Source organism: Monodon monoceros, unplaced genomic scaffold (assembly GCF_005190385.1).
Source record: "Monodon monoceros isolate NGI ecotype Baffin Bay Population unplaced genomic scaffold, NGI_Narwhal_1 Super_Scaffold_6, whole genome shotgun sequence".
Classification (NCBI taxonomy): Eukaryota; Metazoa; Chordata; class Mammalia; order Artiodactyla; family Monodontidae; genus Monodon; species Monodon monoceros.
Window position 1 is genome coordinate 72,719,537 of NW_021703783.1, and position 15,914 is coordinate 72,735,450.

The 15,914-nt window shown below is 41.8% G+C and overlaps 1 protein-coding gene across 1 annotated transcript; it reads right to left on the reverse strand.

Annotated features, from left to right (window-relative positions):
- Positions 1-10,581: 10,581 nt before the first annotated feature.
- Positions 10,582-13,276, reverse strand: BTG1 (BTG anti-proliferation factor 1). Its single transcript, XM_029206245.1, has 2 exons — positions 12,800-13,276; positions 10,582-11,892 (listed from the first exon to the last, which is right to left on the reverse strand). Exons 1-2 carry the CDS (start codon positions 12,945-12,947, stop codon positions 11,525-11,527), a joined length of 516 nt encoding a protein of 171 aa, XP_029062078.1. The 5' UTR covers positions 12,948-13,276; the 3' UTR covers positions 10,582-11,524.
- Positions 13,277-15,914: the final 2,638 nt, after the last annotated feature.

A 15,914-nucleotide genomic window follows, 5' to 3' on the forward strand; every position in this document is an offset into this window, starting at 1 on the left:
ATAAATAAATAAATAAATAAATAAATAAATAAATAAATAAATAAATAAATAATAGCAACAGTACCCTCTTCCCTGTATTACACCCTTTTCTGCTGGATCCCCACAATGCTGCAAGACTGGGGCCATTTTCACAGCACCAACACAGTAGCCCTGCCCCTCAGCACAAGTGCCAATTGAGACAGCATACATTTCACTGGGCTGTTTACCTCCCACTCTAAGGGTATGAATTTCGTTTGGTTCACTGCTATAACTCCAAGTGCTTAGAACAATGCTGGGCACATAGTAGGTGCTCAGTAAATATTTATGAATAAGCAGATTAACTAATTGTAGCATCTTCTAAAGCTCTGGCCTAAGAGTTCCTGTCTTTAAGACCTTCTGTCTAATTGGAAAATCAGACATGAATACAAACCATGACAATACTATGGGATCAGAGAGCAGGGCACAGGGACATGATATCGATTAGGAACTGGTGCTTGACCTCAAACAAACCTGGATTCCAGCCTCAAATTGTCCCTTGGGCAAGTCTTATAATGTCGCTATACCACGATCTCTTTGAATCAGAGGTGACTATAGTAACAATCCGTCTGCTCTTACAGGCCTGTGATGAGGAGTCACTGAAGGGATGCAGATAGGTGCTCGGCACAGTTCCAGCACTCACAAAGTCTACAGGAAGTGCCTGCAGCATCAGGTCTGATTTTTACAGAAGCAGAGAAGCAGAGCGGGGAGTCTAAAGCTGTCTGGTGCTACAGGAAGACTTGCCAGTAAGAGGACTGAGGCAGGAAGGAAGGAAAAATCATCCTCAACATACATACAATGAAATGTCATATTAAATTTTCCTGTGCTTAATGCATGAAACTTTTTAAAAATGAGGCATGAATCTGCTAGTAATGTAAATATGTGATCAGAGAAGGGGCTTCTCCAACTGGAAATGGGTTACTGACAAGCCTCTCCACTAACCACATATGGCTTTAACCTTCTATACATTTTGACTCATTCTTTCTAAAACAGAGTTTAGGGGGGAAAAAAATGTCTAACTAGTAGTGAAATATTAGGCAGTATTGCCCTGAGAAAGAAATGTCTAAGCCGCTCGTCACCATCACCATCATGACCCACCACTGCTTTGGCAGCAGATACTTTGCTAAGAAAAATAAATGCACTGTCATCCTCACGGGAAAAAAAAAAACTTAATTCAAGATCTGATTCCAGATCAGGTTCCAAATTAGAACATTAAATCTACAGGGGAAAAAAGGAGTAAACTCCTTTTTCAATCACTGATGAATTATCTCCTTTCCCCTATCCCTCAGTAGATTCCAAACTCACTAACAGTCACTTTAGAACAAGTCTTCCCATCTCTGCATTCAAGAATCTTTATTAAAGACAGTGACATACAGCTCTTGAGTTCAATCAATTTCACAACTAATCGTGCTGTAACTTAGGTCAGTATTCTAACTGCTCCTTGGCAACTGGAGTTGAGAATTTTGAGATGGAAGGAAGTACTCAAGGGTAGGACTCAGCTCTACATACAGGTTTAAGATTTGCTTGTCTCCTCTCCATATCTGCAAAGTCTACTATAGACTGACGTCATCAGGTTAAAAGAAAAAGGTGGGGACTTCCCTGGTGGCGCAGTGGTTAAGAATCCACCTGCCAATGCAGGGGACATGGGTTCGAGCCCTGGTCCGGGAAGATCCCACATGCCACGGAGCAACTAAGCCCGTGCGCCACAACTACTGAGCCTGCGCTCTAGAGCCCGCGAGCCACAACTACTGAGCCCACGTGCCACAACTACTGAAGCCCACGTGCCTAGAGCCCGTGATCTGCAACAAGAGAAGCCACCACAATGAGAAGCCTGCGCACCACACAAAGTGTAGCCCCTGCTCGCCACAACTACAGAAAGCCGCACGCAGCAACGAGGACATAACATGGCCAAAAATAAATAAATTAATTAATTAATTAATTTTTAAAAAAAAAGAAAGAAAAAGGGGGGGGGCTAGGGAAGAATATTATGTAAATTTGGCATTATCACAATCTTTTTCAGTTGCTCAAGATTCTGAAGTTTCGGCCTAATAATAAACACCAGGCAATCCTTAGTAAGTTTGTGAGTCAGTGATAGGGATATGACTCAAATTTTACTACTCACTTTAAAAGACTAAAAAGCCATAGCAAATTGGGCAGGGATGTACTATATTAGTAACCACTAAATCATAACTAGTTGAAAGGCAACAGTTTCTTCTGGCGACAATTTGCTTCATGTTTAAAGTAACCATTACCGCATGTTTAGGAAGCAAAAATAAAGTTATAAAAGGAGAGAGAAAACAACTCATTTTGAATTTGAGGCCTGGCTCCACAACCATATTTCTTAATCAAATTTTAAGTGCCTCAAAAGGGAGTTTTCTGGGGTAGAAGAGATGTCCTATCTCTTGATCAGAGTGTGGATTACATGGGTGTGCAAAATTCACTGGACTCTATGCATTTAACCGTATAAAGTTCTTACATCAATTTAGAGGGAAAAATTCAAGTGGCTCACACCTTGAAAGTTATGTACAGGAGGTACTTACACTCAAAATGTAAACCCAGAATGAAACTTTTTTAAAAATTCTATTTAAATAAACACTCATTGCAAAATGACAAGTGCTGGACTTCCCTGGTGGTGCAGTGGTTTAGAATCTGCCTGCCAATGCAGGGGACACGGGTTCGATCCCTGGTCCAGGAAGATCCCACGTGCCACGGAGCTACTAAGCCCGTGCACCACTACTACTGAGCTTATGCTCTAGAGCCCGCGAGCCACAACTACTGAGCCCACGCACCTAGAGCCCGTGCTCTGCAACAAGAGAAGCCACCACAATGAAAAGCTCGTGCACCGCAACGAAGAGTAGCCCCCGCTCGCCGTGACTATAGAAAGCCCGCACACAGCAACATAGACCCAACACAGCCAAGAATAAATAAAATTAAAAAAAAAAAGACAAGTGCTATAACAAAAATATGTGCAAAACACTCAAGATATGTTTGAATTGTGCTGTTTCATACACCATGGAAGTACCTCTAATCCAATAACACACTAAAACCCAACTTGCCAGGCTAAACCTTTAAAATAATGAAAGTCATTTATGTCTGTACCAAAACAAATCATTACAACCTAGCTGTTCTGAAAAACACTCTTTTGAGGTCTATTTGGGTTCCTTTTGGACTGGATAAGGTGTTTTAACTCCCTGACATGTTCACTAGGAAGTAGAGGTGCCGCTGGTTGCCCAGCCCTTATTCAAAGAGATATCAACATGGCCCATAAAAGTGAGGTGACTGCGTGTTCCGACCAAAGCTCGTAGTCTGGGTTTAATTATTAATAGCATCCTGTTTTACTCTCAAGAGTCACACTCTGGCTGATAAACTTAGTGATCAAATTACATGGTCACTCTACCTAAAAAACCCCTCATTCCTTAATTCCTCTCCACTCCAGACACACCAGTCTTCCTTCAATCCCTCTCATTCACCGCACACACTTCACTCTTCCCTGCCTTCTTCATTTAAACCCCTACCCATCCTTCAGATCTCAGCTCAAGTATTCCTTCCTCTGGGAAGCCTTTCTGTGGTAATCACATCTCTCAGGACACCACTCCACCGCATTCCTTTCCTATGTCTCAGGTCCAAGTTTTGCATTTGTTGGGTAATTTTCTCTCTGCCATTAGGCTCTAAGCCCCTTGAAGGCAGAGACAGTGACTACCTTTGTATCCTCAATGCTTATAGCACAGTGCTTGACACATAGAGGACTCAGTAAGTATGTGTTCTATAAATGTAACAGATACAGGACAAAACGCTGATCATATTTTAACCATTAGAAAGGATCCCAGGGAATCCCCTGGTGGTCCAGTGGTTAAGACTCGGCGCTTTCATTGTGGGGGCCCGGGTTCAATCCCTGGTCAGGGGAACTAAGATCCCGCAAGTCGGATGGCCAAAAAGAAAAAAGGATCCCAGCAGACTTAAAGGACAGGGCAATGAGGAAAATGCAAGAATCTGGGAGTTAGAAGAGAGCGGACATCTATTATTTCAATATTTCATAAGAGCGTCATCTCTAACTCTATAACCATAACTACTGTCTCAAGGGATAACTGTTCTGACAACACTGGCCACCCAAACCTTGTTTCAATTAGGTTATTCTTATTCTTACATCACAAACTTACGCACTATAGGAACACACTGACCAATTTATAAAGCTACACAGAACTCCAAGCAGGGCCTGAACTACACAGGGGCTTTAAGATGCAAGACTTCTGAAAGGGTTAAAGGAATTTTGCCTGTAAGTCTCTTGAGGCCTTTTGTTTCCTATATACTATTGCAAAATAAATTAGCAAGAAGCTCTGCTGGCTGAGTGCGTACTTCATAGAGCTATGCAATTTTATACAACCTAGCACCAAGCTATTCAATGAAGACATCTTCACATAGAAAAAGGGACTTGAGTTTAAACCAAAAAGAACCCGTGGTCACTGAGTCACTTATGACTGACTAGAAGAAATCAATTACATTATTAGTGATTCAAGCAAACGTTGCATCAGGTTACATCACAAGAAGAAACTCAAACCCAAACTGGTAACTTATAAAAAGACTGCTTTTCTTTGCAGTAAAGGAAGTACTCAAACCACTCTAGATTAAGAAGATTGGGAACCCCTGAGTTCTGTTTGAAAATCTCTTGCAAAAACATGCCAAATACATATGGCTGGAAGGACTGCAAACCCTGGGAAAAGTCAACTTATTTTATATAGCAAAGAGTTGTGAGGATTAAAGATGATAATGGATGCAAATGTGCATTGTATGGGGCTGCATTTCTATACACTATACACATTTGGTAACGTCAATCCCTGTCCCAATTTAAAGTGTCTTCAATACAGATAAAAGATCTGAAGAATTCCCACCCCCCCACACCCCTTTGCTGAGAATGTAGCTCAGAAAACCACAGTGTTAAGGGAAAGTCTATAAATAAATATGCAAGGCCTGGGTTATCTGTATTCTCACCCTTAAAAGTAGGAGGAAGGGATAAGCAGTTCACTTTCCTTTCTATATTATTTCAAAAACACAAGTATATTTCTCTCAGTTATTGGCTAAAGCAGACTTTCAAGAAACTCCAAACACAATCAGGTGACACCATCAAAGTTTCAAGAAACCAAGAAATCCACCTTCATCTGTTTCCATGATATAGAGTATCTATCCACCTTCTAAGAATCCAGCCATTCCTTGCTATGTGTTTTCCCATGTTTGACGTTAACAACAGACATGTTTTTATCTCCAGTTTTACGTAAGAAGTGAATGAACTCAGAGAGGCTAAGCGCCTTGTCCAACGTCACAAGCTGGGAGCTGGTACAGGCATGAGTTCCTACTCACTCTTCCAAGTCCAAGACTAGTATTTTTTATACTAAATCCCAACTGCCTCCTAAAGAAAGAAGCCTAGTTTTAAGACCTTTCTATGCTTCCTGGGAATGGAGAGTAAAATAATTTCTAGGCTGAAAATGACCAATGATGGTCAATTAGCAATGAGAAGTTAAAACATGCATGTTCTAACAATGTGAAAACAAGGTAAATCAATCGTGCACCACAACATACCAATAGTTAACAGCTTGGATTCTGGGGTCAGAAAGGCCTGAGTTCAAATTATGAATTAACCATTTACTAACTGTTTAGCTTTGGTGCAAGTTAAACTCCCTAAACCTCAGTTTTCTATCCATAAAAGAAACATTTAAAAATACTGACCTACCCACCTGCCAACCTCACCCAGTTGTTGGAAGGTCAAATAAAAATGTACATTGGTAACCTGAAGGCTCACAAGTGCAATTTACAGGAAATACAACTCCATTTAGTCTACTGACGTGAGGGGACAAAACTGCCGTAAGTCAAGACTGGAAAATGCATTCAATCCTGCTTATAGCGTAACCGCCACATATTATCACTTTGGGTTTATGCCCATATATAGAATCGCCTCAGATAAAGTCCAATTGGTTAGTCATCTTTCCTTCCTAAACATTTAGGGATTGCTCAGAAGAAGAGGGAAAAGATACAGGGGATTTCTGGCTAAACTATAATTGCTAAAACTAATCTAATCACTGACGTACAACTACATTAAGTCAGTTCCTTTTACAGCCATGCAAATAAATGAAATGTTACAAGAACCCTAACATTTAAAAAGAAAATTTCTAAAAACATAAAATATGAGTTTCAACACATAGCAATACATAATATATAGGAGGATATGGATTTTGAATTGGTATTAGCCCTTAATATTGGGTATCTGTTGGCTGTAAAAGATGTCTCGATTTTACAACTAAGGATTCAAGCAGATAGGCGAAAATTAGACAAGACCACCCTCTTTGGATTGCTACAACAGCTTCTTTTAAGACTTATCACTTAAAGAACATAATAATCACAACTTATTCTTGAGAGGGAAAAACACTCATCTACTTTAGTGATAATCTAGAGAAATAGTCTCTAAACATTTTTGTTCATGCACCCGTCAATAAAATGTTTAGTACATCCCCAATATATATAGATACATTTGTTTAAAAAATGTACCATGTGCTTTTGCATACACACATGAAAACACACACAACGATATTTTAAAAGAATGATATAAAATAACTTTGGAGATGACCTATCTAGACAATTAAGTATACCCACGAGTAAACATGTCTTCTGTCAATGTACAGTTTGAAATAATTAGTGTCTGAAGTAATATTCTCCAAATACAGGAATGCAGTTAACTCCACTGCTTTTCCCAGCCTTGTGGTCCCTTCTCTTGTGATGTTAGGTGTCTGGCCTACACTCAATTATCCTTCTATCACCAGGAATATAGTCACAAATGGCCTTCACAACTTAAAGGTACCGGAAAGATAATCATCGAACGGTTTATGGTTTATAACAGCTTAAAAAAATCTTTTCCCTTTATAAAACACTGAGAAAAAGGCAGTAAACACTAATTTGAAATTCTTTAAAAATGCCTGTAGGAGTATGCTTTATTTATGCTTCCCATCCACTCCTCCCCCAAGCCCAGTTTCCACTTAGTATGTGCCATAAACCTCACTACCAGTTTGACCTGCTTGTTCACAAACAAACTGAATGTAGACTTTGTCCCAGATTCATGAATTACAGAATCCCTACAGTAGTATTTCCCAAACTCTCTGCCAAAGACCATGCTGCACAAACCTCTCTTGATAAACACCTAAGACCATAGCAAATGCCTTTTTATTACCAAACCTTAAATTCCTCCATGTCAGCTAAGTTTCCCACTATTCATTTCCCCCATCCTTTCCCTTTTTATCCAAACCTAGACTCAAATCAGTTCTTCCCTCAGTATTATTACTTTATTATAGAATTCCCAAAAGATCACTGCATCTTCAACACTAAAATGACAAATTATCATGCAAAGGCTCATATAAAAGTCAGAAGTTGAACTCCAAACCATTCCTTGTAAGATTATTCAACTATGAGACGACAAAGCATTAAAAAAAAAAAAAAAATTCAGAATACTATGACTGGAAGCCTTACCATTTTTCTATTCCTGTTTGACACACTGAAAAATGCCAAAAGAAACTGGTAAACCAAGTTAAAATGGCAGTCAAAAAAACTGTCATATACTCCACAAATAGTCACTGAGGAAATGGTGTCAATCCTCACTATTAATACAATTTAAGGCTTACTTGTTTAAGAGCATCTCAAAAATACCAAAGTTAACATCTTGCTTAATGATCTTCCTTCACCTCCTGCTATTCTCAGAAGAAAATATAAAGATCTATAGAAATAACCAGAAATAACTCAACATATGAATTCCTCTGGCCCACTTGTATTAATGTAAATTACTTAAGGACTCAGTGAAGCAGCTTGGTTTGGGTTTGGTTAGTAGTACAAACTATTTCACTACAAAAGATTTTTTCATACTGTTATGTTCCAAACATGAAAAATAAACCATTGTTATATTTTGGCAGCAGCCATATACAAAAGTTCGACTGCAGAGACTGAGAGAAGAGACTAAACTATTTGCAGTCTGTATACCTTCAGATAAGTACGAAAGCTACCATTTCAGACAATCCAAAATACACTTTTTGAAATCTCTTGTGTATATATAAAACTTTGGACAAAATCTCCCTATATAGCTTATCAATAGCATCTTATCACATTGTCTGAAATAAAGTTGCAAAGTGGAGAGGATATATCTTTAAACTTCAATATACAAGACTGTTTCAGTTGTCTTATATCTCTTCTGCAAAGAGGAAGGAGAGTATCAGGTATGTTAAAAAATCACCTAAGAAAATGTCTAACAGTAGATGTATTTGTTCCTAAGTTTAAAGGGAGTCTGAAAACCTTTAGTCATTAAACACTACAACAGTCAGGAATACTGCTTCCTCTTAACTTGAAGGCCAATTCCGTAATCTATAACACCTATACAAAACAAAATTATTTGCAATTTGAGTTATAGTGACTTAAGGAAATCATTTGTGCAATAGTACCAGAAAGCAATTTTCTGGTCGCCTTTCCAGTCTATCATTACAGAAATATTGGAAATTAAGGGTACGGACACGTGATTCTCATTCCAGACTGCAGGGAAACGGCCACATTATGCTGCATGAACTAGGATAACTCTTGCCACACAATTCACTTTAAGCCCTGCTTCATTCAGCGTCATAGACCAAGACAGTACTTAACATCTGGAGAAAAGGAAGTAATTTTAAAACTACCTGTTAAAACTCAGAATAATTATTTCTAAACTTTATTGCCAATAACTATGAATCCCTGGTGCCAGTGGCAACTAATGATATTGAAAGCAGTCACCCTTTCTTAAAAGGATCTCTAAGAAACTATCTTTTAACTCAGGCAGTGTAAAAAGCCCTTTAAATTCTACCACTACTAAAGTTTTTTTTAAAAAGTACACAACACACTGGTGTGTACGTAAATAAATGTCTACGTGTGCAGGCCTGGCACACACCTGCCTGTGCATACAACAGACACTCAAATGCTTTTATCAAAATAGCTCCGCAAAACGTTCCCAGAAGCAATGAAAAAGATGTATCAAACAGCTACTATCCTGGAGACAATTGTTTGGGGAATGTTAAGGTTAAAGTCACAGGAAACAGCTGGATGCTAGGTCTGAGATGTTTTCAAGTCTTTTAAAGAGGAACTCTAACAGCTCCTTACATGCCAGACATCACCTGAATTCTAAAATAAAATGTTTTCATTAAGTTCTCTTCCCACCAAATTTCTTTAAAGTACCAAAAAGTCCGATGTCAAAAATCTTGAAGAATGACTCCCCATCGGAAAAAGTTTTAGGTACTAAAATATTGACCTATTCCTAAACTGCCTGGAAGTCATCCTTTGCCTCGGGTCCCAGTGTGCAAAGCTTTATCAGTTACCTAGCTTTGAAGGAGTTACCAGATGAAATGCAGTTGGTAAACAGTAGCAGTTAGCACCTGTGTAGAAACCATACTATCAGTTGTTTTATTGTAAACTTAAGTTTGAAAAACTGGAGGAGGTGAGGGGGGGGAATTCCAAAAAACAGACTGAAAAATAAAACCATTTATGTAAGTGGCAAGGGTAGTCCATGTGTTGTGGTTATAATTCAAACTCTCAAGGACCGCCTGCCAATAAAGTACACAAACATCCTTTGTATTCTAAACACCTGCTTGTTGAGCTGTGTATTCCTGTGGCTACAAAATCAGAATTTAATCTTACAGGGAGAAATCAATTTCCAAATTTATTTGGGACTACTGATTTCAAGTAACCTAGATTGCATATTTCCAGTGTGAACATGTTTACATGAATACCCCCCAAAAGTCACTATATGTTAATACGTTACTTGTGTAGAGAAAAACAAAATTTTCCATTTTTAATTTTCACTGAAAAACCATGTTGTCCTCCTACAGCCAAAGAATTAAAAACAAGCTTTATCATATGGGGTAGTGGAGTGACCTACACTCCAGCATTCAACGTTCATTTGTTTCATTTAGGTTCTTAGTACTTATCTGAAACAAGTCTGAAAATGAGGAATCAAAAACTCAGCATTTCAATTTCAGAATAAAAATTCAAACATACCTTTTGTTGAATTCCAGCTTAAGTGATTTTTATGTAAATCTTGCAGCTGACGAAAGGCAAAAAGCAACCAATCTCTGTGCAGTGATTATAGCCTGCTGGTTAAGGCTACGGGTCACCTGCCCCAGGGTTTTCTAATTGAACAAGGAATCCATGGGGCAAAATAATTGTTTTTCAAAGGTGGGCCAGAATAGAACATTTATATCTTCACTTCAACAGGGAAGCAGTGAAATGTAATCCTTTGAGTATCATTCTTTTTGGTTGATGTTACCTTTGTCTCTTATCCTCATTTCATTAGCCTGGGAATGTGTCCATGTTTTCACTTTAGAACTTTTGAAAAAGCATGTTACCCCTGTGTTTATCTTCCAACACCTAAATATGTATACACAGATCATCTTCACTCCTTATCAAATGTTTTTCAGCATGACCAGTGTGCAACTGACATTCACATGGCTTACAGAAACTAAGTCTTCTGAGAAATATATTTCTTTTAGCTGAACCTCTGTAATCATGACAAGAGATTAATTAAAATGCCAAGATAAGAAACAATTTATTATAGAGAGAAGAAAAATTTCTCATCCAAAATATAGAAATCTGTACAACTTTGCCACAATCAATATACATGAACTGTACAAATTTACACCAGTTCATAATTTACCAAATAAAAGATGACTAACAAAGTTCACAAAATAGATGGTGGTTTGTGGAAAAGACTTTTACCCAATAAAGTACAAGGAAAGTTACAAACCAGACCTCCACTTTCTAAAAATAAGAAGTTTACTCAGTCTTAGAAAACTACAAGCTAGCAAATGTACAGAGAGCTGGCTGGTGCTAACACCACAGTTGAGACAGTGTCTTTTTAAGGGTCTTTTTTAAAGCCTGTTGCCAAGGCAGATTCTGGTCACTTGCTACTTTCAAGGCCAAAAACATAATACAAGGTCTGACCATTTCCCCAGGTCATGCTTACTAGTTTGTCTTATGTACATTTATACATATTTAAGTGCTAGGTAAAAATCTTGTCATAAAATTTCCAGTACTACCATGTTTAAAATGTTGAGCTTTCCTATTGAGCTGCCAGAAAGGATAACAACTTTAAGTGTCATAGTGCAAATTTTCTCTGCAAGTTCTACTGCAGAGAAAGGTTCTTTGAAACACAGATTTGCGTTAAAGGGACTGATGTAAAAATTTAGGTATCATGTCTGGGAGAAACTAAAACCACCCTAGGACTTCACTCCCTAGTAAATAAGGTGATCATTTACTTGGACTCACAGGCTATTAAATCATTGAAAGGTACTGTCCAAACTATGGCACTGTCACTTAAAAATTTTTTTTACCACTCTATCTTGTGCCAGATCTTCACAGCTGTGACATGGTTTAAATTCCATAATCCATCCCCAAGAGGAGCCCACCCAAAGCAAAAATCAAATTTATCCATCCATTATAAGATGATGCATCCATAGACTATATCTTAACCTGATACAGTCATCATATTGTAGTTTTTGGAAGGGCTTGTTCTGCCCAAGAGAAGTTCCTCCTTACAGCTGATTCTGCTGTCTACCATTTGCACGTTGGTGCTGTTTTGGGTGCTACCTCCTGCTGGTGAGGCTTCGTACAGCACGCAGATGGAGCCATCCTCTCCAATTCTGTAGGACACTTCGTAAGGATCAACCCAGAGTGTGAGTTCACTTGGGAGAAGCCTGAACAGCTCCTGACTGCTCAGTCCAATCCGCTGTGCTGCCTGTCCAATCAGAGGATCCATTTTATGGTTGATGCGAATACAGCGGTAACCTGATCCCTTGCAGGGCTTTTCTGGGAACCAGTGATGTTTATAATGTTCTATAGAAGAAAAGAACAGAGAAAACAATGCTTAGACACCGTTACTGCTGGTTCCCGCCGTAGTTTCCTTCTTCCGCTGGCTCCTTGGAGTGAAAATGCGAACTATCAACTTTTTTAAATGCCCAGCATCGCGCTCGCGGCTGTGCGTGTGCGGAGATGGGAAACGCGGGCCGGGTTTTAGAAAGAGCAGTAGTACGGGACAAAACAATCTCCGGGAACCAACCGGTTGGGCCGCCAAAACGGGAATCAGGCGCGCAGCCTCCGCCAGCCGGGAGCCTGTTTACTTCCCCACCCCACCCCAGACGCACACAATGGGGTTTACAGCTTTGGAGGAGAGAAGCGCCACCAGACTGTTAACCCCGAAGGGAAGTAAAACAACCAACCCTAAACCACGCTCTGGGCAGGGCTGTAATTGTACCCGTGACAAATCCGATGATTAATGGGAAGGGGTAGGAGGAGGGGGGAGACTGCACGTCCGTCCCGGGCTGGCTTCGGGGCAGCGGCGCGCTTTCCCACCCCGGGGCCGGGCCGCCGAGCCCGCAACGGTTGGACGGGATTGGGGAAAGAGGGCGTCGAACCAACCCCAGCCCCGCGGCTCCTTTGTCCCCCAAACCCGCGGACCGTCCGAAGACCACAGCTCCAGACTTGGTCGGCTTTAGTTTCTTTGTTGTGCGTCTATTTTCTTCTCCCCTCGGTTTGCCAGCCGTGGGGGGAGGGAGCGCCCTCGGCCCAGCCCCCAAAGCCTCCTCGGGACCCGCCGTTAGCGGCCCCCCAGCGCGCCAGCCACCGTCCCGCGGCCGGACCCGAGCGCGGCGCCACCGAGACTCCCGCGGCCCCGACGGCTCGGCCCGGGGATGTGCGGCGGCGTCCCCCAGCGCCCATCGCCCTCCCGCCGTGGCCTGCTCACCTGCCAGCAGCTCCTGCAGGCTCTGGCTGAAGGTCTGCAGCTGTCGCTCGCTCGTGAGCCCCTTGGTGCGGAGGAACTTGGAGATGAAGGACACGGCGGCGGCGATCTCGCCTATCATGGTGGCGGCCCGGGTGTAGAAGGGATGCATGGGGGCGGCGGGCGGGGGCGGCCCGGGGCGGCCGGGGCTCGGCGGCGCGACCCCGACGGCGGAGCGGCCACCCCGGGCTCCCTCACAGGTCAGAGGGCTGAGAGGGAGAGAGGGCGTGAGGCGCGAACGGCTACTTTTTTTCTCCTTTCTTTATAGTAAAAAAGTTATTTTTGAGGCAGGAGGCGGCAGGAGAGAGGAAAAGATGAGCGACGGCGGCCTCGTCACATCGCTCGGACCTCCCCAGCCGCCTCCGCCTCCAGCTCCGCAGCTTCCGAAGGTTCAAACAATTGCATTTCCAGCTTAGACCGGCAAAGAGAAGCAGGCGCCGTGCATCACTTTTTATAGCGCCGCGGAAAGGAAGTGGCGTGGCGGGAGCGTGACGGCCGACTCCAGCCATTCCGGAGATCGCACCATTGTGACGCAAGCAGATTCGGAGCCGGAGGGGGCGGGAAAAAGGGGCCAGGGGGCGGGCCCATAGACCGGGAAGAGAGGGAGGAGCTGACGTAATCCGCTTGTAAACAAATAAACCCCCGAGTGGCAGCCGGAGAAGGGGGAGCAGTGGCGGGGAACGGAGGAAACAGGGTGCGCGTGTGAAAGCCCCGCCCCCAGCCCTCGCCCCTCCTTCTCGCTTCAGCAAGTCTAGGCGCCGCGCCAGCGCGTCCTCTGAAGGAGTGCGCTGCCCGGGCTCGCCTGCAAGGAGGCTTAATGCTGTGCAGATAAAAGCCGCCCGGCTCAGGCTGTCTACACCCGCGCCGGCGGCACGGATCGGCCTGCACGGCACCGGCCGCTAGCTGTACTCGGTGTTTACATCCTGTCCCCACGCCGAGTCTGTGTGGCTGGTTCCAAAGGCCGGAAGAGCGTACGGGGCAGCGGGATGCGGGTACAAGTGCTGAGGATACAGGGAGTGAGGAGAAAAGGAGTGAGAACCGGCTCTTGCGGGGCATCCTGCAGCCTCCGGAGCCTAGTTCCCCTCGCACACGTGCAGCCGACGCCACAGCGCCGTTTATGCTCCACCCTTAGGGAGGATTGGGGGATGTCTTTGTCAAAGTTTAATTGCAAAATAAATAAATAAAAGGTTAGTAAGCCTTTTGTGGTTGCTGTTTCAGTAACTTCAGGAGTCAGAGTGGAGACCTTACTGAACCCAGGTTAAAACTGATAAGAAAGCCTGTTACTGAAGAGGAGTATGGCAACCGTAATAAGTTTAGTCTGTAAAAAGAAAAAAAATCTGTGTAATGCATTTTACACCGTTTACGCGCAAAACTGAAGGTTGTTTCCTTTTTTTCTAATCCAAGTAACTATCTGAGCCTTAGCGTTCTGCTGTTCTTTATAAAAACAAAAAAAAGGTAAAATGTGAAGGTTGTGAAAGTATTAGGCACAGACATTTAAGTTTATTTGAAGTCCTACTTGCAAAACTAGGGAAAAAAAAAAAAACGAAGGCGTAAGCCTGCTAAAAGGATTAGGCCTGCGAGAGGGTTAACCCGAACTCCATTAAGGAGGAGGAAAAAAAAAAAGATGGTGAGCTGGGTGGGCAGATGGAGAAAGCAAACAAGAGGCAGAAGCTGAACTCTGCCAGATGGAAATAAATATCCTGAGCTTACTTGGTCATCAATATTGCAAAACACAGTACTGAGCCAAAGGGTATAGAAATGAAGGAAAAGTAGAATTTACTATAAAGCAGTAGGAGAAAAAATTTTGTTGTTTAAATGAAATACGTAAAACGGGGCTTGAAAGAATAACTTCTAGATTATTTTTTCATTCATACACAGTAATTAGGTAGTTACATGTGAAATAAATACTTTAAAGGATAATAAAAATAAATTCTTTAAAAGCATTGACTTGTGAAGTTATTTTCTTTGATTAAATGCATCAATGCATCAAAAATAATGGGAAATAGGTACATTTGTTTCCTTCTAGGACTTTTCAGATATGTGTGCTTAAAAATAAACGTCATGCTAATTACTTCACTAGGGATCTGAAACCTCTTTCACTACTCAAAAAGGAGATAGGGAAACAAGTAAATCTTTAAAATTACCATAGCCCTAGAACAAGATTTTCTGATATCCCTCTAAACCCCACCTACCCTTAATCATCAGCTCTGTTCATTTTCCTTACACCATCAGTCACTTGAGCATTACATTAGAAATCAGGGGAAAGTTTTTCTCCTTCAAGCCTAGTCTCCAACTTGGACTCCCACTAATTCTGAGCTTAAATTGACTCATCTACAAAATAGAAATAATGAAGATAACAAAATGCTAGGATCTGAACTCAGACCTGTCTCCCAGCTCATGTTTCCTCCACTACTTTTTTTTTCTTTCATTGAAATATATTTGATATATATCATGTTAGTTTCAGGTATACTATGTAATGACTTAACATTTGCATACATTATGAAATGTCCACTACTTTTTTTTTTTGCAGCATGCGGGCCTCTCACTGTTGTTGCCTCTCCCGTTGCGGAGCACAGGCTCCGGACGCGCAGGCTCAGTGGCCATGGCTCACGGGCCTAGCCGCTCCGCGGCATATGTGATCTTCCCGGACCGGGGCACGAACCCGTGTCCCCTCTATCGGCAAGCGGACTCGCAACCACTGCGCCACCAGGGAAGCCCGGGAAGCCCTGAAATGTCCAGTACTTTTAACTGCCTTCCCAGGCAGCAGCTGGACCCTTTCTGAATGCTTCTGAAATTCAGCTGAATAGAGTTAACAGAAAGTTTAACTCACATATTCTTGAAGGGTTTTTCCTCCCACTGTTTTTTATTGTATGTGTGTGTTTACCATTTTAAATCTTTCCTTTAACAGACAAATGGATTTAAGACATTCCTCTTTTACCCCGAGAGGATCTAGGGAGTACTCAAGGAGAAAAAAAAAAAAAAAAAAAGGGAATAAATATTGGTCCTAAATGTAAGCTTTAGATAGTGTACAATGTTAATTGCTAATGGTTTTCAAATCCAGACATATATGTTTAGTAAT